General features: G+C 42.5%; 1 protein-coding gene across 1 annotated transcript in view; it reads right to left on the bottom strand.

The window, feature by feature from the left end:
• The window catches only part of PDS5A (PDS5 cohesin associated factor A), a 1,179,407-nt gene that overhangs the window by 833,412 nt on the left and 319,427 nt on the right, over positions 1–26,568 (bottom strand). The window contains exon 9 of the mRNA XM_053700274.1: positions 15,123–15,238. Within this exon, the coding sequence (XP_053556249.1) occupies positions 15,123–15,238 (116 nt within the window). The remainder of the gene's footprint in view (positions 1–15,122; positions 15,239–26,568) is intronic.

The following is a 26,568-nucleotide window of genomic DNA, read 5'->3' as shown; positions in this document are numbered from 1 at the left end:
ATATGTTCAATTTGTACAGATTGACTCTTATTTAAAGTAGCATCAATACAGTTAGTACATAAATTTCTATTGGGCTCCACTTTGGCATTAGCACATATAGCACATGTATCTTCCTCTGAATCAGACATGTTTAACACACTAGCAAATAACTAGCAACTTGGAAATGCTTTTTAAGTAATTTACAATAATATGAAAACGAACTGTGTTTATAAGAAGCACAGAAAAAAATTATGACAGTTGAAAATAACTAAGTTTATAGCATCAAATCTTTGTAAGAAATAAACAATTTTAGCAAAGGATTGTTTCCATTAGCAAGGATAACTAACCCTGGCAGCAGAAAAAATACACAAAAAAACGTTTTTTATCACAGTAAACTACACTCTTCACAGCTCTGCTGTGATGATTACCTCCCTCAAACAAGGCTTTGGAGATCCCTGAGTTCTGTAGAGATGAACCGGATCATGCAGGAAGAAAATGAACCTCTGACTGAGATTTTTTGATGCGTAGTAAAAGCGCCAAAAATGGCCCCTCCCCCTCACACATAACAGTGAGAGAGATCAGTGAACTGCTTTAAATTAAACAAAACTATTGCCAAGTGGAAAAAATAGTGCCCAAAACATTTTTTCACCCAGTACCTCAGAGAAATAAACGTTTTTACATGCCAGGAAAAAAACGTTTAACCTCAATAAATTAATTGTTATTTAAAACCTATTGCAAGTCCCTGCAAATTAGGTTAAGTCTATGCATACAGTATAATCCAGTGAAGTACCATCCCCCAGAATACTGAAGTGTAAAATATACATACATGACAGCCTGATACCAGCTACATCTACTGCATTTAAGGCTGAGTTTACATTATAACGGTATGGCAGGATTTTCTCATCAATTCCATGTTAGAAAATAACAAACTGCTACATACCTCTTTGCAGATTAATCTGCCCGCTGTCCCCTGATCTGAAGTTTACCTCTCCTCAGATGGCCGAGAAACAGCAATATGATCTTAACTACTCCGGCTAAAATCATAGAAAAAAACTCAGGTAGATTCTTCTTCAAATTCTACCAGAGAATGAATAACACACTCCGGTGCTATTATAAAATAACAAACTTTTGATTGAAGGTAATAAACTAATTAAATCACCACAGTCCTCTCACACATCCTATCTATTCGTTGGGTGCAAGAGAATGACTGGAGGTGACGTAGAGGGGAGGAGCTATATAGCAGCTCTGCTGGGTGAATCCTCTTGCACTTCCTGTAGGGGAGGAGATAATATCCCAGAAGTAATGATGACCCGTGGACTGACCACACTTAACAGGAGAAAAGGACCTTGCGATAGAAGGTCTGGTCTTAACGGAAGAGTCCACGGTTGGCAAGTAGCCATCCGAACAAGATCCGCATACCAAAACCTGTGAGGCCATGCTGGAGCCACCAGCAGAACAAACGAACGCTCCTTCAGAATCTTGGAGATTACTCTTGGAAGAAGAACTAGAGGCGGAAAAATATAGGCAGGATGATACTTCCAAGGAAGTGACAATGCATCCACTGCTTCTGACTGAGGATCCCTGGATCTGGACAGATACCTGGGAAGCTTATTGTTTAGATGAGAAGCCATCAGATCTATTTCTGGAAGTCCCCAGATTTGAACAATCTGAAGAAATACTTCTGGGTGAAGAGACCATTCGCCCGGATGTAATGTTTGGCGACTGAGATAATCCGCTTCCCAATTGTCTATACCTGGGATGTGAACCGCAGAAATTAGACAGGAGCTGGATTCCGCCCATGCAAGTATTCGAGATACTTCTTTCATAGCCAGAGGACTGTGAGTCCCTCCTTGATGATTGACATATGCCACGGTTGTGACATTGTCCGTCTGAAAACAAATGAACGACTCTCTCTTTAGAAGAGGCCACGACTGAAGAGCTCTGAAAATCACACGGAGTTCCAAAATATTGATTGGTAATCTCGCCTCCTGAGATTCCCAAACCCTCTGTGCTGTCAGAGACCCCCATACAGCTCCCCAACCTGTCAGACTTGCATCTGTTGAGATCACTGTCCAGGTCGGAAGAACAAAAGAAGCCCCCTGAACTAAACGATGGTGGTCTGTCCACCACGTCAGAGAGTGTCGTACGTTCGGTTTTAAAGATATTAATTGTGATTACTTTGTATAATCCCTGCACCACTGGTTCAGCATACAGAGCTGAAGAGGTCACATGTGAAAACGAGCAAAGGAGATCGCGTCCGATGCAGAAGTCATAAGACCTAGAATTTCCATGCATAAGGCTACCGAAGGGAATGATTGAGACTGAAGGTTTTGACAAGCTGAAACCAATTTCAGACGTCTCTTGTCCGTCAACGACAGAGTCATGGACACTGAATCTATCTGGAAACCTAAAAAGGTTACCCTTGTCTGAGGAATCAATGAACTCTTTGATAAATTGATCCTCCAACCATGTTCTTGAAGAAACGATACAAGTCGATTCGTATGAGATTTTGCTAAATGTGAAGACTGAGCAAGTACCAAGATATCGTCCAAATAAGGAAATACCACAATACCCTGTTCTCTGATTACAGACAGAAGGGCACCGAGAACCTTTGTAAAAATCCTTGGAGCTGTTGCTAGGCCAAACGGCAGAGCCACAAACTGGTAATGCTTGTCTAGAAAAGAGAATCTCAGAAACTGAAAGTGATCTGGATGAATCGGAATATGCAGATATGCATCTTGTAAATCTATTGTGGACATATAATGCCCTTACTGAACAAAAGGCAGAATAGTCCTTATAGTTACCATTTTGAATGTTGGTATTCTTACATAACGATTCAATATTTTTAAATCCAGAACTGGTCTGAAGGAATTCTCCTTCTTTGGTACAATGAATAGATTTGAGTAAAACCCCAGACCCTGTTCCAGAACTGGAACAGGCACAATTACTCTAGCCTACTCTAGATCTGAAACACATTTCAGAAACGCTTGGGCCTTCACTGGATTTATTGGAACGCGAGAAAGAAAAAATCTTCTTGCAGGAGGCCTTATCTTGAAACCTATTCTGTACCCTTGAGAAACAATGTTCTGAATCCAAAGACTGTGAATCGAATTGATCCAAATTTCTTTGAAAAATCGTAATCTGCCCCCTACCAGCTGGGCTGGAATGAGGGCCGCACCTTCATGTGGACTTAGGAGCTGGCTTTGGCTTTCTAAAAGGCTTGGATTTATTCCAGACTGGAGATGGTTTCCAAACTGATACCGTTCCTGTAGGGGAAGGATCAGGCTTTTGTTCCTTATTCTGACGAAAGGAACGAAAACGATTAGCAGCCCTATATTTACCTTTAGATTTTTTATCCTGTGGTAAAAAAGTTCCTTTCCCCCCAGTAACAGTTGAAATAATAGAATCCAACTGAGAACCAAACAATTTATTACCTTGGAAAGAAAGGGAAAGCAAAGTTGACTTAGAAGACATATCAGCATTCCAAGTTTTAAGCCATAAAGCTCTTCTAGCTAAAATAGCTAAAGACATATACCTGACATCAACCCTAATGATGTCAAAGATGGCATCACAAATAAAGTTATTAGCATGTTGAAGAAGATTAACAATGCTATGAGTATTATGATCTGTTACTTGTTGTGTTAAAGCCTACAACCAGAAAGTTGAAGCTGCAGCAACATCCGCCAAAGAGATAGCAGGCCTAAGAAGATTACCTGAACATAAGCTTTTCTTAGAAAGGATTCAAATTTCCTATCTAAAGGATCCTTAAAGGAAGTACTATCTGCCGTAGGAATAGTAGTACGTTTAGCAAGAGTAGAGATAGCCCCATTACCTTAGGGATTTTGTCCCAAAACTCTAATCTGTCAGATGGCACAGGATATAATCGCTTAAAACGTTTAGGAGGAGTAAATGAATTACCCAGATTATTCCATTCCCTGGAGATTACTTCAGATATAGCATCAGGGACGGGAAAAACCTCTGGAATACCTACAGGAGATTTAAAAACCGTATTGAAACGTTTAGATTTAGTATCAGGAGGACCAGAATCCTCTATTTCTAATGCAATTAAGACTTCTTTAAGTAAAGAACGAATAAATTCCATTTTAAATAAATATGAAGATTTATCAGTGTCAATCTCTGAAACAGAATCCTCTGAACCAGACAAATCATCATCAGAAACAGAATCAGAATGATGATGTTCATTTAAAAATTCATCTGGAAAATGAGAAGTTTTAAAAGACCTTTTATGTTTACTGGAAGGAGGAATAACAGACATAGCCTTCCTAATAGATTTAGAAACAAAATCTCTTATATTAACAGGAACACCCTGAGTATTAGATGTTGATGGAACATCAACAGGTAATGTAACATTACTAAAGGAAATATTATCTGCATTAGCAAGTTTATCATGACATTCATCACAAACAACAGCCGGAGGGACAGTTACCACAAGCTTACAGCAAATACACTTAACTTTGGTAGATCCAGCATCAGGCAGCGATTTTCCAGAAGTAGCTTCTGATTCAGGGTCAATCTGAGACATCTTGCAATATGTAATAGAAAAAACAACATATAAAGCAAAATTTATCAAATTCCTTAAATGACAGTTTCAGGAATGGGAAAAAATGCCAATGAACAAGCTTCTAGCAACCAGAAACAAATAAACAACTAGACTTAAATAATGTGGAGACAATAATGACGCCCATATTTTTAGTGCCAAAAAAGACGCCCACATTATTTGGCGCCTAAATGCTTTTGGCGCCAAAAATGACGCCACATCCGGTGACGCCGACATTTTTGGCGCGAAAACGTCAAAAATATGACGCAACTTCCGGCGACAAGTATGACGCCCGAAATGACAAAGAAAATTTTTGCGCCAAAAAAGTCAGCGCCAAGAATGACGCAATAAAATGAAGCATTTTCAGCCCCCGCAAGCCTAACAGCCCACAGGAAAAAAAAGTCAAATTTTGAGGTAAGAAAAATTTATTAATTCATATGCATTATCCCAAATAATGAAACTGACTGTCTGAAATAAGGAATATCGAACATCCTGAATCAAGGCAAATAAATGTTTAAACACATATATTTAGAACTTTATATAAAAGTGCCCAACCATAGCTTAGAGTGTCACAAAAAATAAGAGTTACTTACCCCAGGACACTCATCTACATGTAGTAGAAAGCCAAACCAGTACTGAAACGAGAATCAGTAGAGGTTACTGGTATATAAGAGTATATCGTCGATCTGAAAAAGGAGGTAAGAGATGAATCTCTACGACCGATAACAGAGAACCTATGAAATAGACCCCGTAGAAGGAGATCATTGAATTCAAATAGGCAATACTCTCTTCACATCACTCTGACATTCACTGCACACTGAGAGGAAAACTGGGCTCCAGCCTGCTGCGAAGCGCATATCAACGTAGAATCTAGCATAAACTTACTTCACCACCTCCATGGGAGGCAAAGTTTGTAAAACTGATTTGTGGGTGTGGTGAGGGGTGTATTTATAGGAATTTTGAGGTTTGGGAAACTTTGCCCCTCCTGGTAGGAATGTATATCCCATACGTCACTAGCTCATGGACTCTTGCTAATTACATGAAAGAAAATGCACTTACCTGCAATCCAGCTGTTCGGCAGGGAGACAGCTCATCAGGTGTGAAAGGACAGAAACTGTCACGCTGCTCCTCTGCTCTGCTGTGGCCGATGTAATGGACTCAGGCACTCCTCTGCTGTTGATAGGAATACGGTAGTGTAACTGCAGCATTGTGAGGACATCATCACCGCCCACCCTGTCTTCCCTATGTAAAGGCATCAGTCTCTCTCACCTGTGCCCAAGTATAGGTGTTTCTTCTTGTGCTCATGGGTGCTGTATATCTGTATGCTGAATTGCTGTATTGATTCACTGTTACTGAACTCTGCCTGTTTTGACTACTCTGCTTGCCCTTACCCCTGTATTGCTGGATTGCTTTACCGTTGATTAACTCTGCCTGTTTTGACTACTCTGCTTGCCTTAACCCCTGAATTGCTGGATTGCTTTCCCGTTGATGAACTCTGCCTGTTTTGACTACTCTGCTTGCCTTAACCTCTGGATTGATTAACTGTTGATTAACTCTGCCTGTCTGACCATTCTATTGGTTTACCCCTAAACTGTTATACTGCTGGATATCCTTTGGTTGCTGACTCCTGCCTGTTCCCGGTCCTTCTATTGGTTTACCCCTGAACTGCCATACTGCTGGATTACCTTCCTGTTGCCGTTGAGTCTTCCCTGCCTGCTGTGAGTACTGCTTACCTCATTTTACAAACTCTCTTTCTGCTCTGGGATATTTCCTATCAGTCCACTTGACGCCGGGATAAGAAGTCCGGACAAGCATTACAGAAACTCCTTAGAGACCTGAGGAAAAAAGAAAGAACAGAGTAACCTAACTCTGGCTTTCTATACCTAGGGCAGCAATATGTTAGGAAACAAATAAGCACAACCTCACAACTTCCTAACTGCTTAAAAGCCACCACTACTCTACTGAAGAGATTAACGTGGAGAACAGCTAAACCCCAAATCTTGCTTGAAGCTAAATCCAATTTTTCTTCAGACACCAAACCTTCACCTCCTTCCATTGACAGAGGCAAAGAGAATAACTGGGGATTATGGGTAGTGGAGTGACATTTAACAGCTTTGCTGTGGTGCTCTTTCCCGCCTCCTACTGGCCAGGAGTAATATCCCACTAGTAATTGAATGACGTGGACTCTCCATATCTTAGGAAAGAAATAGCTAAAATAGATCTTAAAATTATATTTCGATCTGTGTGAGTCCCAAATAAGGGAGTGAGAACAATAAGGAGACCTAATAGTCCCGGATTGATTAAGTCTAAAACAAGGTGATCCTAAATGGATGAAAAGGAAGTCTTTCAAATGGGGAAAAAAGATGTTGTAGTGATGGTCTAAAAATATAATAATTCAGGTGATTGCAGTTGCGTAGAAGCAGAAAAAAAAAAAAGGTGTACACATGTGTAAAAAAAGATAAAAAATGAAAATAAAAAAAAATATATACACACATCCTCGAGATCTATTGTAGTCATATACTGTCCCTGAAGTACAATGGTAGAATTTACATGGTCTCTATTTACATTGAAAGAACCCTTAAAAACTTGATCAGAGTCTTTAGATCCAAAAAAAAGTCCCCTCCTTTGTTGTCACAATGAAAATGTTTCAGTAGAAACCCTTGATCTGCCTATGGAACTGGGACAATAGAACGAGCCCATGCCTGCCTGGAAAGACTTAGTCAGCCCCCTACCGGAAAGAAGTCCAGGATCAGCACCTTCATGCAGACTTGGCCTCAGAATAAGCCTTATTGGGCTGCTTGGACTTTGACAAGAAAGGATTTGGTCTCCATGAAGTTTTGGAAGACTCATTCTTCTGTGTAAAGGTCTGATTTCTACTCCGGCAAAAGGAAAGAAAAAGACTACTAGCTAAACCTTTAGTTCTAGATCTCTTGCAATGAGGCAGAAAAGCTCTCTTGCCTACGGTCACTGTAGAGATAATGGTATCCAGAGTCGGTACAAAAAAGTTTCTTACCGTAAAAAAATTAGCGTAGCCTAGACTTGGACACCATGTCTGCAGACTTTACACAAAGGGCTCGTTTGGGGAAAAAAAAACTGCCCAGGCAGTGTTCTTAGCATTAATGCAAACAATTTGAATAATGCATCACAAATGTATGCTCTATGTAAAAACTGAATGTGTTCTTGAATATCCTCCAATGATATTCTACGATACTAAATCTGATAGGGAGTCGCATCAAAAAGCTGCCACTCCTGCAACTGTGGCAATAGCAAATTCGGACAGAAATTAAAGCCCCCTAAACTAAGGTATAGGGTCTTGCCCCCTCCAGCGGGTCTGGGAAACTATTATGAAAAAGACCACAATAGAACGAGTGTGCACTTTTGTTCGGGCACTGCCGAGTAAAAGAAAGAGGCGAGGAGCGCACTAAGACCGACTCCTGAGGCAGTAAAATAGTTAACTCTTACCTTTCTACATAAATAGTGTGCGATCTGCCCAGACCCCATAGTGCCTATAAAACCTAAAGCAGTACTAATAGTATTTTTCAAAACCAATTGCCAACAGAGTGCATACCACCAGAGCCGTGATCATTTAAAGGGTCTTCACCCTGCATAATCAAGTGCTTAATTTTTTTTATAAAAAAACTCCAGAGGGACCCCCATCTACAAAAGTCCTTTTGGCATAAAAGCAAAGTTTGGTTTACCTGTGCACAAACTACCCAACCAACTTGTTATCAGGAGTATGTCCTCCAGACATAAGAGTGGCTAAAAGATCTTAGGAAAACCTCATACAAGCAGACAGTGAAATGTAAGAATCCTGGTACTTACCCACCAATATACCACACTTCCAAGTACTGCATTCCAATAAAGTCCTCATGCAGCTAAAATGTATACTGTGCTGTACTTTCACAAGTTTTCCTCTTATCTTACAGAAAACCGCCTATCGGCGCCATCTCCTAGACGAGACAAAGAGCTACTGGGAGAAGGGAAGTATGAGGAATATTTAAGAGTTCGGGTATAGGGTGTCTTAGCCTCCTCCTGGCGGCCAGGTGATTTATTTCTCATAAATAACGTATTGTGGACTCTCACAACCATTAGAAAGAAAGAAATGTAAAGTTTTAATCTAAATAAAGCAATGGCCACCATCACATTTCCTGCATACAATCGTCCCTGATAAGGCCAATGAAGGAAAGCTATCAATTAGACAAAATAGTGTGTATCCAATGATTGTGTGGCATATATCAGTAAAAAGAATGGAGACTGCTCTTCCCCTTCTAACAGGGAATAGAAAGCTTCAGAACTAAAATTGCAGGAAAAGGAGATTTGGTAAATGAAAACATACTTTTAGGATTCATAATTAAACATCTCAAAGTGAGTAATGTCAGCTTAAAGGGACAAAGAAATACAAAAACAAAATTTATGCTTACCTGATAAATGTCTCTCTTGTGGTGTATCCAGTCCACGGGTTCATCAATTAATTGTGGGATATTCTCCTTCCCAACAGGAAGTTGCAAGAGGACATCCACAGTCATTCGACCGAAGACAAGCAAGAAAAAGGAGAAACTATAGGGTGAAGTGGTGACTGTAGTTTAAAAATAAACAACTGCCTTAAAGTGACAGGGCGGGCCGTGGACTGGATACACCACAAGAGAAAGAAATTTATCAGGTAAGCATAAATTTTGTTTTCTCTTGTAAGGTGTATCCAGTCCACGGGTTCATCCATTACTTGTGGGATACCAATACCAAAGCTTTAGGACACGGATGAAGGGAGGGACAAGGCAGGAACTTAAACGGAAGGCACCACTGCCTGCAAGACCTTTCTCCCAAAAATAGCCTCCGAGGAAGCAAAAGTATCAAATTTATAGAATTTAGAAAAAGCATGAAGCGAAGACCAAGTCGCCGCCTTACAAATCTGTTCAACAGAGGCCTCATTTTTAAAAGCCCATGTGGAAGCTACCGCTCTAGTTGAATGAGCTGTAATTCTTTCAGGAGGCTGCTGGCCAGCAGTCTCATAAGCTAAACGGATTATGCTTCTCAGCCAAAAAGAAAGAGAAGATGCCGAAGCCTTTTGGCCTCTCTTCTGTCCAGAGTAGACAACAAACAATGCAGATGTTTGACGAAAATCCTTAGTAGCTTGTAAATAAAACTTTAAAGCACGAACCACGTCAAGATTGTGTAATAGACGTTCCTTCTTTGAAGAAGGATTTGGACACAGTGACGGAACAACAATCTCCTGATTGATATTCTTATTAGATACCACCTTAGGAAGAAACCCAGGTTTGGTACGCAAAACTACCTTATCTGCATGGAAGATCAGATAAGGGGAATCACACTGTAAGGCAGATAACTCTGAAACTCTATGAGCCGAAGAGATAGCTACCAAAAACAGAACTTTCCAAGATAAAAGCTTGATATCTATGGAATGCAGAGGTTCAAACGGAACCCCTTGAAGAACTTTAAGAACTAAATTTAAACTCCATGGTGGAGCAACAGGTTTAAACACAGGCTAGATTCTAACTAAAGCCTGACAAAACGCCTAAACATCTGGAACATCTGCCAGACGCTTGTGTAGAAGAATAGACAGAGCAGAAATCTGTCCCTTTAAGGAACTAGCTGACAATCCCTTCTCCAATCTTTCTTGGAGAAAGGATAATATCCTAGGAATCCTGACTTTATTCCATGAGTAACCCTTGGATTCACACCAATGAAGATATTTACACCATATCTTATGATAGATTTTCCTGGTGACAGGCTTTCAAGCCTGAATTAAGGTATCAATGACCGACTCGGAGAAACCACGTTTTGACAAAATCAAGCGTTCAATCTCCAAGCAGTCAGCCGCAGAGAAATTAGATTTCAATGTTTGAATGGACCTTGGAGTAGAAGGTCCTGCCTCAGCGGCAGATACCATGGTGGAAGGGATGACATGTCCACCAGATATGCATACCAAGGTGCTATCAAAATCACTGAAGCTCTCTCCTGCTTGATCTTGGCAATCAGACGGAGGAGAGGAAATGGTGGGAACACATAAGCCAGGCTGAAGGACCAGGGCGCTGCTAGAGCATCTATCAGCGCTGCCTGGGGATCCCTTGACCTGGACCCGTAACAAGGAAGTTTGGCGTTCTGACGACACGCCATCAGATCCAGTTCTGGTTTGCCCCATAGTTGAATCAGCTGGACAAATACCTCCGAATGGAGCTCCCACTCCCCCGGATGAAAAGTCTGCCGACTTAGAAAATCTGCCTCCCAGTTCTCTACTCCTGGGATATGGATAGCTGAGAGATGGCAAGAGTGAACCTCTGCCCATAGAATTATCTTTGAAACCTCCAACATTGCCAGGGGGCTTCTTGTTCCCCCCTGATGGTTGATATAGGCTACAGTCGTGATTGTCCGACTGAAATCTGATAAACCTGACCGCAGCTAGTTGAGGCCAAGCCTGAAGAGCATTGAATATCGCTCTCAGTTCCAGAATGTTTATCGGAAGGAGGGCTTCCTCCTGAGTCCATGAACCCTGAGCCTTCAGTGAGTTCCAGACCGCGCCCCAGCCCAGAAGGCTGGCATCTGTCGTCACAATAGTCCACTCTGGCCTGCGGAAACTCATTCCCCTGGACAGATGGACCCGAGATAACCACCAGAGAAGAGAATCCCTGGTCTCTTGATCCAGATTTAGCAGAGGGGACAAATCTGTGTAGTCCCCATTCCACTGATTGAGCATGCAAAGTTGCAGTGGTCTGAGATGTAGGCGGGCAAACGGAACTATGTCCATTGCCGCTACCATTAGGCGGATTACTTCCATACACTGAGCCACTGACGGCCGAGAAGTGGAATGAAGAGCACGGCAGGAAGTTAGAAGCTTTGATAATCTGACCTCTGTCTGATAGATTCAGTAGAAATGAAAATTTTTCTGTGTTCCTAGGAAGGAAACTCTTGTGAGAGGGGAGAGAGAACTCTTTTCTTCGTTCACCTTCCACCCGTGAGACCTCAGAAAGGCCAGAACAATGTCCGTATGGGACTTGGCGATTTGAAAAGTCGACGCCTGTATCAGAATGTCGTCTAGGTAAGGAGCCACTGCTATACCCCGTGGTCTTACCGCCAGTAGGGACCCTAGAACCTTCGTAAAGATTCTTGGTGCTGTGGCTAACCCAAAGGGAAGAGCCACAAACTGGTAATGCCTGTCTAAGAAGGCGAACCTGAGGAACTGATAATGATCTCTGTGAATAGGAATGTGGAGATAAGCATCCTTTAAGTCCACGGTAGTCATATATTGACCCTCCTGGATCATAGGGAGGATGGTTCGGATAGTCTCCATCTTGAAGGATGGGACCCTGAGAAATTTGTTTAGGATCTTGAGATCCATGATTGGTCTGAAAGTTCCCTCTTTTTTGGGAACTATAAACAGATTTGAATAGAAGCCCTGCCCCTGTTACTCCCTTGAAACTGGGTGGATCACTCCCATAACCAGTAGGTCTTGAACACAACGTAAGAATGCCTCTCTCTTTATCTGGCTTACAGATAATTGTGAGAGATGAAATCTCCCCTTGGGAGATGAAGCTTTGAAGTCCAGAAGATATCCCTGGGAAACAATCTCTAATGCCCATGGATCCTGGACATCTCTTGCCCAAGCTTGGGCGAAGAGGGAAAGTCTGCCACCTACTAGATCCGGTCCCGGAACGGTGGCTACTCCTTCATACTGTCTTAGAGGCAGCCGCAGGTTTCTTGGCCTGCTTCCCCTTGTTCCAAGCCTGGTTAGGTCTCCAGACTGGTTTGGACTGGGCGAAATTTCCCTCTTGTTTTGCATTAGAGGAAACTGAAGCTGCGCCACTCTTGAAGTTTCGAAAGGAACGAAAATTATTATGTTTCGTCCTTAACTTATTGGACCTATCCTGAGGAAGGGCGTGACCTTTTCCTCCTGTAATATCAGAAATTATCTCCTTCAGACCAGGCCCGAATAGGGTCTGTCCCTTGAAGGGGATGTTAAGAAGCTTAGACTTTGAAGTAACGTCTGCTGACCAGGACTTAAGCCATAGCGCCCTACGCGCCAAAATGGCAAAACCTGAATTCTTAGCCTTTAGCTTTGCTAAATGAAAAATGGCGTCAGAAATAAAGGAGTTAGCTAACTTAAGAGCTTTAATCCTGTCTAGAATATCGTCTAGCGGGGTCTCCACCTGTAGAGCCTCCTCAAGAGACTCAAACCAAAAAGCCGCTGCAGCAGTAACTGGGGCAATGCATGCAAGGGGCTGGAGAATAAAACCCTTGATGTATAAAAAATTTCTTAAGGAAACCCTCCTATTTATCCATAGGATCTAGGAAAGCACAACTGTCCTCGACGGGGATAATTGTACGCTTAGCTAGGGTAGAGACTGCTCCTTCCACCTTAGGAACCGTCTGCCACGAGTCCCGTATGGCGGCATCTATGGCAAACATCTTTTTGAAAGTAGGAGGGGGAGAGAACGGCACACCTGGTCTATCCCATTCCTTAGTAATAATTTCCGAATACCTCTTAGGGACTGGAAAAACATACGTGTAAACAGGCACTGCAAAGTATTTGTCCATTTTACACAATTTCTCTGGAACCACAATGGGGTCACAGTCATCCAGAGTCGCTAAAACCTTCCTAAGCAATAAGCGGAGGTGTTCAAGCTTAAATTTAAACGCTGTCATTTCAGAATCAGACTGAAGTAACGCCTTCCTGAGTCTGAAATGTCACCCACAGATAGAAGCTCACCTGCCTCGGCTTCTGAGTATTGTGAAGGTATATCGGACACAGGCATTAAAGCGTCAGAAAGCTCTGTATTAGTTCTAGCCCCAGAGCTGTCTCGCTTTCCTTGTAACCCTGGCAGTTTGGAGAATACCTCTGAGAGGGTAGCATTCATAACTGCCGCCATGTTCTGTAAGGTAAAAGAATTAGACGCGCTAGATGTACTTGGTGTCACTTGAGCGGGAGTTATAGGTTCTGACACATGGGGAGAGCTAGATGGCATAATCTCCCTCTTTTCAGTCAGAGAATCCCCTGGAGATAAATCTTTAAGCGCCATAATATGGTCTTTATAGTTTATAGAAATATCAGTACATTTGGTACACATTCTAAGAGGGGGTTCCACCATGGCTTCCAAACATATTGAACAAGGAGTTTCCTCTATGTCAGACATGTTTAACAGACTAGTAATGAGACAAGCAAGCTTGGAAAACACTTTAATAAAGGTTAAACAGCAATTAAACAAAAACGTTACTGTGCCTATAAGAGAAAAAAAAACTAGCACTTAAACTGCAAAACAGTGTAAAAATACAGTAATCTCTTTCAAATTTTTACAGTGTGTGTAAGGGACTAAAGCAACATTGCACCCACTTGCAAATGGATGATTAACCCCTTAGGCCCCAAACCGGATTAAAAAACGTAAAAAAAAACGTTATAAGTCAATTGAGCACCTTGCCACGGCTCTGCTGAGGCTCCTACCTGCCCTCAAATACGATTTTGTGCAGAAATAACCCCTTTGAAAGGGTCCTCAGATGCCAGAGGACTCCTCTAGGGAAGCTGGATGTCTGTCTGAATTAAAACTGCGCAGTTAGAGCACTAAAATAGGCCCCTCCCACCATGTACTGGACGCCAGAGGGGCCTTAAGAAAATACTCCTAGGAGTATCTGACTAGCCATGTGGAAACTAGGCCCCAAATAAAGACTTCTCTCCCTCAGAGAAAAAACGTCCTATTTATGAAATCATGTAAAAGTTTTGTCACTAAGTAATATGAATATTAACATGAGTATTACCCTGTTTTGTAAGCATGATCCCAGTCACTGTTAAATCACTGCATCAGGCTTACCTCAAATACACAAGGCTCTGTCAGCATTTTCTAGAACTTATTCATCTCTCTAGAAATAAAAATACTAAACATACCTCAAAGCAGGTAATCTGCAGACCGTTCCCCTAACTGAAGTTTTCCCATATTCTTCAGTTATGTGTGAGAACAGCAATGGACCTTAGTTACAAACCGCTAAGATCATCAAACCTCCAGGCAGAATTCTTCTTCTAATTTCTGCCTGAGAGTAAAACAGTACAACAGTAAAAATAAACTCTTGATTGAAGGTAAAACTACACTAAGTCACCACATATCTCTTGATACTTCCTTTCTTGTCGAGAGTTGCAAGAGAATGACTGGGGGTGGCAGTTAGGGGAGGAGCTATATAGACAGCTCTGCTGTGGGTGTCCTCTTGCAACTTCCTGTTGGGAAGGAATATATCCCACAAGTAATGGATGAACCCGTGGACTGGATACACCTTACAAGAGAAAATAATTTGGTCTAATGTTTTATATAAAATCAACAGTGCAATAAAAATTGTCGAGAGGTTTAACACACAGTCACCACCACTGCATCAAAAAACTGGAAACTAGCTGAATATCTGGTGAGTAAATGACAAGAGGCATGGTGGAACCACCAATCACAGCTAGCTCACAGTAGTGCACTGTTGCTCATATGCCTACATAGGAATGAAAACAACAAAATAAATTTGAGGACAAAAGCAAAAATGAAAAGACTAACTTGCATGCTCTGAACAATGAACATCAAAAGTTAAAATAAACATAAATATGTATTACCTGCCAAGGAAACACTGCCAAAGTGGGCGATTTTGAGTAGCAAGGTCTGAATCTTTTGAGCCAAACAGCTTTGCAAGAAGACGCACAACAGCCAACCTTTCTTCACCATCATTACTCTAGAAAAAAGTGAAATCGTAACTAAATAAATTCATGAATAAATAATAACCTGTTCAATACCCTGGTACAAATGCAAGAAAATCAAATATTAAAAAAACAAATCCTACAAAAACATTCATCGAATTAGCCAGTGAGGTTGTGAGTGTATAAATTTGTGTAAGTGTACCTATAAATATGTATTTTCAAACTTAAAGGGACACTGAAACCAAATTTTTTTTCTTTCATGATTCAGATAGACCATGTAATTTTAAATAACTTTCTAATTTACTCCTATTATCAAATATTCTTTGTTCTCTTGCTATCTTTATTTGAAAAAGAAAGCATCTAAGTTAAGGAGCTAACCAATTTTTGGTTCAGTACACTGGACAGCACTTGTTTAATGGTGGGTAAATTTAACCACCAATCAGCAAGCACAACCAAAAATGGGCCGGCTTCTAAACTTAGTCTTGCTTTTCAAAAAAGATATCAAGAGAATGAAGAAAAATAGGAGTAGATTAGAAAGTTGCTTAAAATTGCATGCTCTATCTGAATCATAAAAAACCTTAAAGGGTCACTGAACCTAAATTTTTTCTGAGTCCTTACAAAGACATCTATGGAAATCATCTACAAGAGTGCCAAAACTTACAAATAGTAGTGAGAATATGGCTTTTTAATCTCTCTAGACTAGGTAGAAGCACCTGCTAAATATGAGGGGAGGATCCCTTTATTCCTCTGTCTCATTCAACTATTTTAGTTTTGGTTGGCCAATACAAAACTGGACCATTTAAAGCAGGGATGGCCAACAGGTGGCCTATGGACCATATGCGGTTAAATGGCAAAAGATAAAATTAACAGCAGCTGACGCAGAGAAGGGAAAAAGGTTGCAAAGGAAAGTGACTGAGCTTATTGCCATTAAAATATGTAGACCAAAAGGAGACTGTAATTTGAAATAACATTTTAAATTGTGGGGGAAAAAAAAACCCTCCTTAGGCCTCTGTCCTCCTGCCCAACCGTACTGTGATTTTGAAGATCTAATTGATGCACAAGGCAGTTACTGCCTCTCTTAAAGAGAGAGTACCCACTTTTTTAGAAAATGCAAACACAAAATGTTTGCTTACTTGATAAATGTCATCCTTTACCGATATGAAGAGTCCACAACGTCATTCACTTCCTGGAAAGCAGGAGGCGGCAAAGAGCACCACAGAAAAGCTGTAAAGTGTCACTCGCCTACCTATAATCCACAGTCATTCGACCAAAGGGAGATAGAAAAGGACTAACACAAAGGTGTAGAGGTGCCTGAGGTATAGTCAAAAATAACACTCTTAATAATGGACGCTCCATGTTCGGAACAACAGAAATTTATCAGGTAAGCATACATTTTGTTTTCTTTCCTAAGACATGGAGAGTCCACAACGACATTCAATTGCTAGTGGGAACCAATACCCAAGTTAGAGGACACAGAATGAACAGGGAGGGAGAACAAGACAGGCAGACCTAAACAGAAGGAACCACCGCTTGAAGAACCTTTCTCCCAAAAGAAGCCCATGCCGAGGTAAAAGTATCAAATTTGGAAAATGTGTAAAAAGTATACAGAGAGGATCAAGTTGCAGCCTTGCAAACCTGTTCCACAGAAACTTCATTTTTGAAAGCCCAAGAAGAGGCAACAGCCCTAGTAAAATGAGCTGTAATTCTCTCAGGAGGCTGCTGTCCGGCAGTCTCATAAGAAAAAAGGAATCATACTTCTCAACCAGAGGGAAAGAAGTAGACTGGAAAAAATCCTTAGTCGCTTGTAGGTAGAATTTTAGAGCATGCACAACATCCAAATTGGGCAACAGACGTTCTTTATCAGAAGGAGGATTGGGACAGAGAGAAGGAACAACAATTTCCTGATGACTATTTCTATCCAAAACCACTTTAGGAAGAAACCCCAATTTAGTACGAAGAACAGCCTTATCCGAATGAAAGATAAGGTAAGGCGAATCACACTGCAAAGCCGAGAGTTCCAAAACTCTGAGCAGAAGAGATAGCAATAAGAAACAAAACCTTCCATGATAGCAACTTAATATCTATGGAATGCATTGGCTCAAACAAAGCCTACTGCAAAACTTTAAGAATTAAGATTAAGGCTCCAAGGAGGAGCAAAAGGTTTAAACACAGGCCTGATTCTGACCAGGGCCTGACAAAAATATTGAACATCTGGCACATCAGCCAGATGCTTGTGTAACAAAATAGATCATGCAGAAATCTGACCTTTCAGAGAACTGACAACCCTTTCTCCAGACCTTCCTGGAGAAAAGACAAAATTCTAGGAATCCTGACCCTACTCCAAGAGTAGCCCTTGGATTCACACAAATAAAAAGGTATTTACGCCATACCTTATGGTAAATTGTTCGAGTAACAGGCTTGCAAGCCTGGATCATGGTCTCAAAGGCAGACTCAAAATCCACGCTTAGACAGAACTAAGCGTTCAATCTCCAAGCAGTCAGCTTCAGAGAAACGAGATTTGGATGAAGGAATGGACCCCGAGTTAGAAGGTCTTTCCTCAGAGGTAACCTCCAAGGCGGCTGAGATGACATCTTCACTAGGTCTGCATACCAGATCCTGCAAGGCCATGCAGGAGCTATTAGAATTAACGATGCTCTCTCCTGTTTGATACGAGCAATAACTCGTGGAAGGAGCACAGAGGAAACTGGTATGCTAGACCAAAATCCCAAGGAACCGCCAGAGCATCTATCAGAGCGGCCTGAGGATCTCTTGACCTTGAACCGTACCTTGGAAGCTTGGCGTTCTGCCGAGACGCCATCAGATCCAACTCCGGCACCCCCAATTTGAGGGGTAACCTGGAGTGTCCCCGCCCAAGCTCTATCGTGTCGGTTCCCTGATCTCGCACCGGTCTTACGGCGAGCGCAGCTCACAGGATCTCTGTGTAATTCTTTGTCTAGAAAGACGAATCTCAGGAATTTGTGATGATCCCTGTGGATTGGAACATGAAGATACGCGTTCTTCAGGTCTATTGTCATAATGAACTGACCCTCTTGGACCAAAGGAAGAATGGAACGAATGGTTTCCATTTTGAAGGACGGTATCCTGAGTAACTTGTTGAGCCACTTTGGGTCTAAAATGAGTCTAAAAGTTCCCTCTTTTTTTGGGACCTACAAACAGATTTGAATAGAATCCTAGACCCTGTTCCCTTTCTGGAACTATCACTCCCAGGGAGGAAAGGTCCTGAACACAGTTCAAGAATGCCTCTTTTTACCTAATCTTGAGAAGTGGATTCTGCCCCTGGGAGGGAAAGTTTTGAAATCTATTTTGTATAGAAGGATCTGGGACATCTCGTCTACATGCTTGACAAAACCGGGAAAATCTGCCCACCACTTAATCCGATCCCGAACGGGGGGACAACTCTTCATGCTGACTTAGACTCAGCTGAGGGTTTCTTTGATTGCTTCCCTTATTCCAAGACTAATAGGGCTTCCAAGACGACTTGGACTGCTCCTGCTTGGAAGATGGAGAGGAAGACTTTTGACCTTTGAAGTTACAAAAAGGAACGAAAATTACTTTGACGTCCTTTAAATCTGTTCTTGTCTTGCGGTAGAAAATACCTTTTTCCACCTGTAATATCAGAAATTATTTCTGCCATTGACAGAGGCAAAGAAAATGACTGGGGATTATGGGTAGGGGAGTGACACTTAACCTGCTGGCCAGGAGTGATATTCCCACTAGTAATTGAATGACCACGTGGACTCCATATCCTAGGAAAGAAAATAAGATTCGAGGTAAAATGAGTAAATTGTGCTGCTAAGGAATCCTAAGGATGCTAGACAAAAACTAATTGTGTGCCTCATTACCCCAAATTCTGATGTTAAACACACAAAGCTTCTTAAGTGTAAGGCTGCGACTCCCAGATATGTAGTACCGATAAAGAGAGTACTATTGGATAACTTGTGGGCTGAAGCACCCCTCCATTGTGTCTTACCAGCATGCTGAGGCCTTTCTTCCTCACAGGTTGCTAATCCAGTAGAGAGCCTCCATCCAGTGCAAGTAAATATACTGCAGAGGATACCGCAGATATACCTGTAATCTCTCAGAGGGAGACTAGGGACGGGTCCCAGCGAGGACAATCATGGCTATAAGATTACCCACTAGGGTAATAGAAAGCACATAAAGGTAAATGTTTATCCCTGTTTCACTCAAGTCTTCTTAAATCTTCTTGGAGTGAAGTTGTCTAGGGGTACTGTGTCCCAAGTCGGTTCTGAACCCACAAATGATATGAAAACTAATTATTGATAGTAGAGCACCTCTGAAAACTTCAAAATCTCTCCCTGGAGGCCAAAAAGAAAACTAGAGAGGGAGAGGAGGTGGGAGGGGCTAAAGCTCTGTGAGGGTTCTTCACCTCCTCCTGATGGGCTGCAATATATGCCACGTTATGAAGCTGTGGACTCATCAGCTAAGAAGGGAAAACAAATTATGCTTACCTGATAATTTTCTTTTCTTCTGAAAGGAAGAGTCCACAGCTGCATTCATAACTTTAGGGAATTCACAACCTGACCACCAGGAAGAGGCAAAGACATCCCAGCCAAAGGCTTCAAATACCTTCCCCACTTCCCTTATACCCCAGTCATTCTGCCAAGGGAACAAGGAACAGTAGGAGAAATATCAGTGTGAAAAAAGCTGCCACCGGTAGAGAGATGGGCACTAAGAGTCCACTCAACAAAGGGGAGGACAAATTCATAAAAGTAAACTGTCCAGCCTGCAAAGCAGACTGAACCCCAACCTTCTTTCCAGGATAACGGTCCCAGTCCCAAGGTTAGTGAAAGACCTTTTACAGACTCAGACTTTCGGAAGAAAAAAGGATGAATCTACGAGGCATCAAACCCACAGAATATAACTCTGACCGCTACTAAAAAATTAGCATGCTACCCTGAACCATTACAGGAACCTCATGCCTGGGTCCCAGGACCCCTACACTGCAGCCTTTCATAAGAAGGAACACTCCTCAAAGGAAGAAACACTCTGACTCACAGCATTCCGATACCAGAAATCAATTCCCTGATACTGAGAACGCAAGACAGGGGGAAAAAACCTACGAGGCAAGAAAAATAAGGACCCACGAGCCCTTTACAGATACTGAGGTACCTCCAACGAAGGAGAACACGTACAAATCCCTTCCCCACCCTAGTTGAGAAGATAAAACAGAAAACACCCTACTAGAGGCCAACCCTCGGCCAATATTGTCAGCCCAGTGGGATAACAACTGGAATCTACTAGGAAGCATCAGATGTCACAGCAGACAAGTAGGGACCCATCAGAAAACCTCAAACTGAAGCCTCAGGATAATATTAATATCTCATAAGAGTCAGAAAACCTCCTCCACAAGGGACACGCGGGAGAACCAAACCCCGAAGGTTAAGCAGAACCGTCCATACCCTTTCCAGGCAAGAGACATGGTCCTAAGCCGGAGTCCTCGAAAAAACAGAACCGAACTGAAGCCCCAGGAACCCATAAGCTGCCTCCTATGGTTAGGAGCGCACCCAGACAAAGCCTTCAGCCATCTTAAGTCCTTAGATGTAAAGTATCTAGCATCTTCCACAAACCCAAGTGTCTGAAAAGAACTCCCGAGCGGTTTAGGAAAGGGCCACCAGTACCCTTGGATCACAAAGTAATTCATGTAGACAGGCCTGACAACCTGACCCCACGCTGAAAGGCTAAATGGTCAGTTTCCTGACCTCAGACAGGGGAAAAGACTAACTGACCCCAGACCACCTACCCGCAAGCACGAATGGCTAGATCTGCAATAATATTGACAGGTAGCACCCGAGAGTCAAAAGACCATGGTATGACAAGGGGCAGTTCAAATCTGGAGAAGACGTCAGTCTCCAGAGATCCCTGCAGGATCGGTCTCCCAACATCCTGGAAATGTAACAACAACGGGAGCCTCGTAGCTCATGGTAGAACGGCAGAGGGACACTTGCACTCCACGCACTAGAGCAAACGAAAAACAAAGGAGGACATGTCCAATCTTCCATAGCAAAATGACCCAGCCTAAGACGGGAGGGAAGGAAACCACCACCGTAAAAGGAATGCGACTAGGCTACAAAAGTCGTCATCCGGAGATACCGCAAGTGAAGACGCAAATCGCCCACTATTCAGATACTAAACTTCCGGAAATCATTTACATCTCCAAACTTCCAAAGGCATGAAAACCTGTGGTTCCGAGTTCCCAGGGACCCTAGAAACCATGACGACATCTGAAAAAGTCAGTCACGCATCTCAAGCAATATCGCCAGAAAAAAAAAAAAACAACATATCGGAGCACACAACCTTCCTACCAGAAGCGTTGTATCTACGCCCCAGGCCCCAAACTTTGTAGTAGGATCCGAGTCCGGAATCCATAAAACTAGGCCTTAAGATACACTTTTTTTTTTTTAAACAGACAGCTAATCAGCACCACAAGGGTGACATGAACCCAAGAAAAAGTAGACAGCGCCCGACCAGTACCTGCCTGGTACAAAAGCACCCTAGATCTGTCTAAGGTTCAAGAAAAATCAACCCGAAGGCTCGATAATATGAACTAGAAACATAACCTCAGACTTAAGCAAAGTGCACAACTTCCGAGGAAGTGCCCATGCGACCACAAAATCGCAAGTATCGGTTTCCAGAGAAAGAACGTTCTCAACGAACGTTAAGCCATGGGCTTTATACAAATTTAAACAAATACATCCTATCCGGATTTAATTTAAAAAAGGCAGCACCCGCGGGTGAACGCCCAAGGGAAAAAAAAAAAAGGTTGTACGCCCAACCGGACCAGTCGATCAGAAGGCCCTTTTCACCCAAGCTCAGAACTGGAACCGATAAATAAAATCAAGAAAAAACGGAGACGACAAGGAGATTAACTTCATCCCCAACCGTCTATCCAGGTTGCCATCCAGCATCTAAGGCCTCGAATCCCTCGGTAAACTAGGACTGGGATCCTCTAGCAACACCAAAACATGTCTTAGTAGGACACAAAGACGTGCCAACCTATAGCGTAAGGCAAAATTATCCCTTGTCGGATCGACAAACAACTCCAGCCCAAGGTTGGGGCCCCTGAAGCCTCAGAGGCCCCCGCTTCCCCAGGAGGCCGAACTGAAATCGGGCAACCCCTGCACAGCGGGCCCTGGTTGACAGAACACAGACAGTATCTTAGAAAGATTTTACTTGGGAGATACAAATGCGCCAAGGCCGCAGATATGGCAATGCGGGACCGCGCTGTAACGTCTGGAGGAAACAGACCACCTTCCGGAGAAGGAGTCAAGACCAAAGGGACACCTGCTTGCGTAGCAATGGGAGTTTCTGGGACACGCGACTCGCAGTACCTAGCATCCTCCGGGGGCAGATGGCTCAAACACTCTGAGGACCCTGAATCGGGAGAAGAGAGTACTCTGGAACGGCAATCGGAACATAACTGATGGGCATGGATAACCCGGGCCATTTCATATTCATCACAAGACGCATTCTCCGCTTCAGAGAAATCTGTGTCTAAAAAGTCAGAATCCTCCATCATAGAATTACAAAAGTGACAACCGGTAACCGACACCTTCTTTACACCCCCAATGGCTGGGGCACTCACCACCTCCTGTGAACCAGAAAACCCATGAGCAGACTGTCGCCACACGGTCAGCATACGGAAGTGAAAAAAGCAACATAATCGCACCCGGTCACGAGGTGTACCGCGCAAGTCATAAAAAAGCGTTCAAATACAAAGATCGCGTAAAATGACGATAAGGCCGTTAATGTTAGGAAAAAAGCCATGAGCCTTAAGTATTACTACACATCAGCAGATAGAACCACATAAACATAATTAAAAGCATCCCTGTTCAATAACCACCCTTAGAGGATATTAACCCATGATTCCTTATATTAATATAAAAGGAGTCCCCCTACCTTTACATTAACATCACATTCACATAATGAAGTATAATGAAACTATCTTACCGAAATCTACGCAGTGGAACAGAAACACGGCCCATCAAGTGTGACAGATAGCAGCCTCCTTCTGACATGGACTTGAGTGAACAAAGGCAAGCAGCGAAACTCATTAACGCTGATTGCCAAGGAGCTGCTAATATGAGTCGGGATGGTTGAGGAAAAACTCCCCATGCATCTCCAGACTCTAACCTTCATTCATGCTCTCACTGAGAGGCTCACAGGACTACTTAAAACTCCAGTCCCATTTCAAAGAGTACTACCCTCCATAAGAGACTTAACTCTCTTCTGACACTTCTCTGCCAAATTCCTGTGACGAAAGGCAAAGAATGACTGGGGGATGAGGGAAGTGGGGGAGGTATTTGAAACCTTTGGCTGGGGTGGTTTTGCCTCCTCCTGGTGGTCAGGTTCTGAATTCCCAAAAATAATGAATGCAGCTGTGGACTCTTCCTGTTAAAGAAGAAAATACTTATTTTTAAAATTGAAGTGCATGTTTCAATTTTGAGCTTTCTATTCTTTTAATGTCAGAAGGTTTTATATTATGTTTATACAATGTATGTGACATGTAAAAGTAAAATATTAGATGTATGAAATTAGCTTACAAAAATGATCTCACCAAATTTAATAATAAAAAAGGAAAAGTAATTTGTATGTAGGTTTGGGATGTTTTTTGTTGTTCTGTAGCCATGTAATCCACAAAAGGAACAGCACCATTCAATGAATATAGTAAAAATCTTCTTTATTGGGAGATAACCAAAACACAGCAACACGTCGTTTCGGTCAAAAGACCTTAATCATGTGTTATAAAAACATGACTTAAAGCCACTCCTTTTATACCCACTTAGGAAGAGGTGATTCTTACCTTTTCAGGTGTATTTTAAACATTTCATTATAGAAAAAATGTACTTAGCTCCATCTAGTGGTTATAAAAGGTCACTATCAGTATTACAAATGAATTGGAATTACACAATACCACAAGTCATTTGTAATCACCTCCCCCTAAGTGGGTATAAAAACATAATTTATGCTTACCTGATAAATTCCTTTCTTCTGTAGTGTGATCAGTCCACGGGTCATCATTACTTCTGGGATATTACTCCTCCCCAACAGGAAGTGCAAGAGGATTCACCCAGCAGAGCTGCATATAGCTCCTCCCCTCTACGTCACTCCCAGTCATTCGACCAAGGACCAACGAGAAAGGAGAAGCCAAGGGTGTAGTGGTGACTGGAGTATAATTTAAAAAATATTTACCTGCCTTAAAAAAACAGAGCGGGCCGTGGACTGATCACACTACAGAAGAAAGGAATTTATCAGGTAAGCATAAATTATGTTTTCTTCTGTTAAGTGTGATCAGTCCACGGGTCATCATTACTTCTGGGATACCAATACCAAAGCTAAAGTACACGGATGACGGGAGGGACAGGCAGGCTCTTTATACAGAAGGAACCACTGCCTGAAGAACCTTTCTCCCAAAAATAGCCTCCGAGGAAGCAAAAGTGTCAAATTTGGAAAATTTGGAAAAAGTATGAAGCGAAGACCAAGTTGCAGCCTTGCAAATCTGTTCAACAGAGGCCTCATTCTTGAAGGCCCAAGTGGAAGCCACAGCTCTAGTAGAATGAGCTGTAATTCTTTCAGGAGGCTGCTGTCCAGCAGTCTCATAAGCTAAACGTATTATGCTACGAAGCCAAAAGGAAAGAGAGGTAGCAGAAGCCTTTTGACCTCTCCTCTGACCAGAGTAAACGACAAACAGAGAAGACGTTTGTCGAAATTCCTTAGTTGCTTGTAAGTAAAATTTTAGGGCACGAACTACGTCCAGATTGTGCAGTAGACGTTCCTTCTTCGAAGAAGGGTTAGGACACAAAGAAGGAACAACAATCTCTTGATTGATATTCCTGTTAGTGACTACCTTAGGTAAGAACCCAGGTTTAGTACGCAGAACTACCTTGTCTGAATGAAAAATCAGATAAGGAGAATCACAATGTAAGGCTGATAACTCAGAGACTCTTCGAGCCGAGGAAATAGCCATTAAAAATAGAACTTTCCAAGATAACAACTTTATATCAATGGAATGAAGGGGTTCAAACGGAACGCCCTGTAAAACGTTAAGAACAAGGTTTAAGCTCCATGGCGGAGCAACAGTTTTAAACACAGGCTTAATCCTGGCCAAAGCCTGACAAAAAGCCTGAACGTCTGGAACTTCTGACAGACGTTTGTGTAACAGAATGGACAGAGCTGAGATCTGTCCCTTTAATGAACTAGCAGATAAACCCTTTTCTAAACCTTCTTGTAGAAAAGACAATATCCTAGGAATCCTAACCTTACTCCAAGAGTAACCTTTGGATTCACACCAATATAGGTATTTACGCCATATCTTATGGTAAATCCTTCTGGTAACAGGCTTCCTAGCCTGTATTAAGGTATCAATAACTGACTCAGAAAACCCACGTCTTGATAAAATCAAGCGTTCAATTTCCAAGCAGTCAGCTTCAGAGAAGTTAGGTTTTGATGTTTGAAAGGACCCTGAATCAGGAGATCCTGTTTCAGAGGTAGAGACCAAGGTGGACAGGATGACATGTCCACCAAGTCTGCATACCAAGTCCTGCGTGGCCATGCAGGTGCTATTAGAATCACTGATGCTCTCTCCTGTTTGATTCTGGCAATCAATCGAGGAAGCATCGGGAAGGGTGGAAACACGTAAGCCATCCTGAAGTCCCAAGGTGCTGTCAGGGCATCTATCAGGACTGCTCCTGGATCCCTGGATCTGGACCCGTAACGAGGAAGCTTGGCGTTCTGTCGAGACGCCATGAGATCTATCTCTGGTTTGCCCCAACGTCAAAGTATTTGGGCAAAGACCTCCGGATGAAGCTCCCACTCCCCCGGATGAAAAGTCTGACGACTTAAGAAATCCGCCTCCCAGTTCTCCACTCCCGGAATGTGGATTGCTGACAGGTGGCAAGAGTGAGACTCTGCCCAGCGAATTATCTTTGATACTTCCATCATTGCTAGGGAGCTTCTTGTCCCTCCCTGATGGTTGATGTAAGCTACCGTCGTGATGTTGTCCGACTGAAACCTGATGAACCCCCGAGTTGTCAACTGGGGCCAAGCCAGGAGGGCATTGAGAACTGCTCTCAATTCCAGAATGTTTATTGGCAGGAGACTCTCCTCCTGACTCCATTGTCCCTGAGCTTTCAGAGAATTCCAGACGGCACCCCAACCTAGAAGGCTGGCGTCTGTTGTTACAATTGTCCAGTCTGGTGTGCTGAATGGCATCCCCCTGGACAGATGTGGCCGAGAAAGCCACCATAGAAGAGAATCTCTGGTCTCTTGATCCAGATTCAGAGAAGGGGACAAATCTGAGTAATCCCCATTCCACTGACTTAGCATG

This window comes from Bombina bombina, chromosome 2, assembly GCF_027579735.1.
Source record: "Bombina bombina isolate aBomBom1 chromosome 2, aBomBom1.pri, whole genome shotgun sequence".
Taxonomy (NCBI): domain Eukaryota; kingdom Metazoa; phylum Chordata; class Amphibia; order Anura; family Bombinatoridae; genus Bombina; species Bombina bombina.
This window is presented reverse-complemented; position numbering and strand designations above follow the sequence as displayed.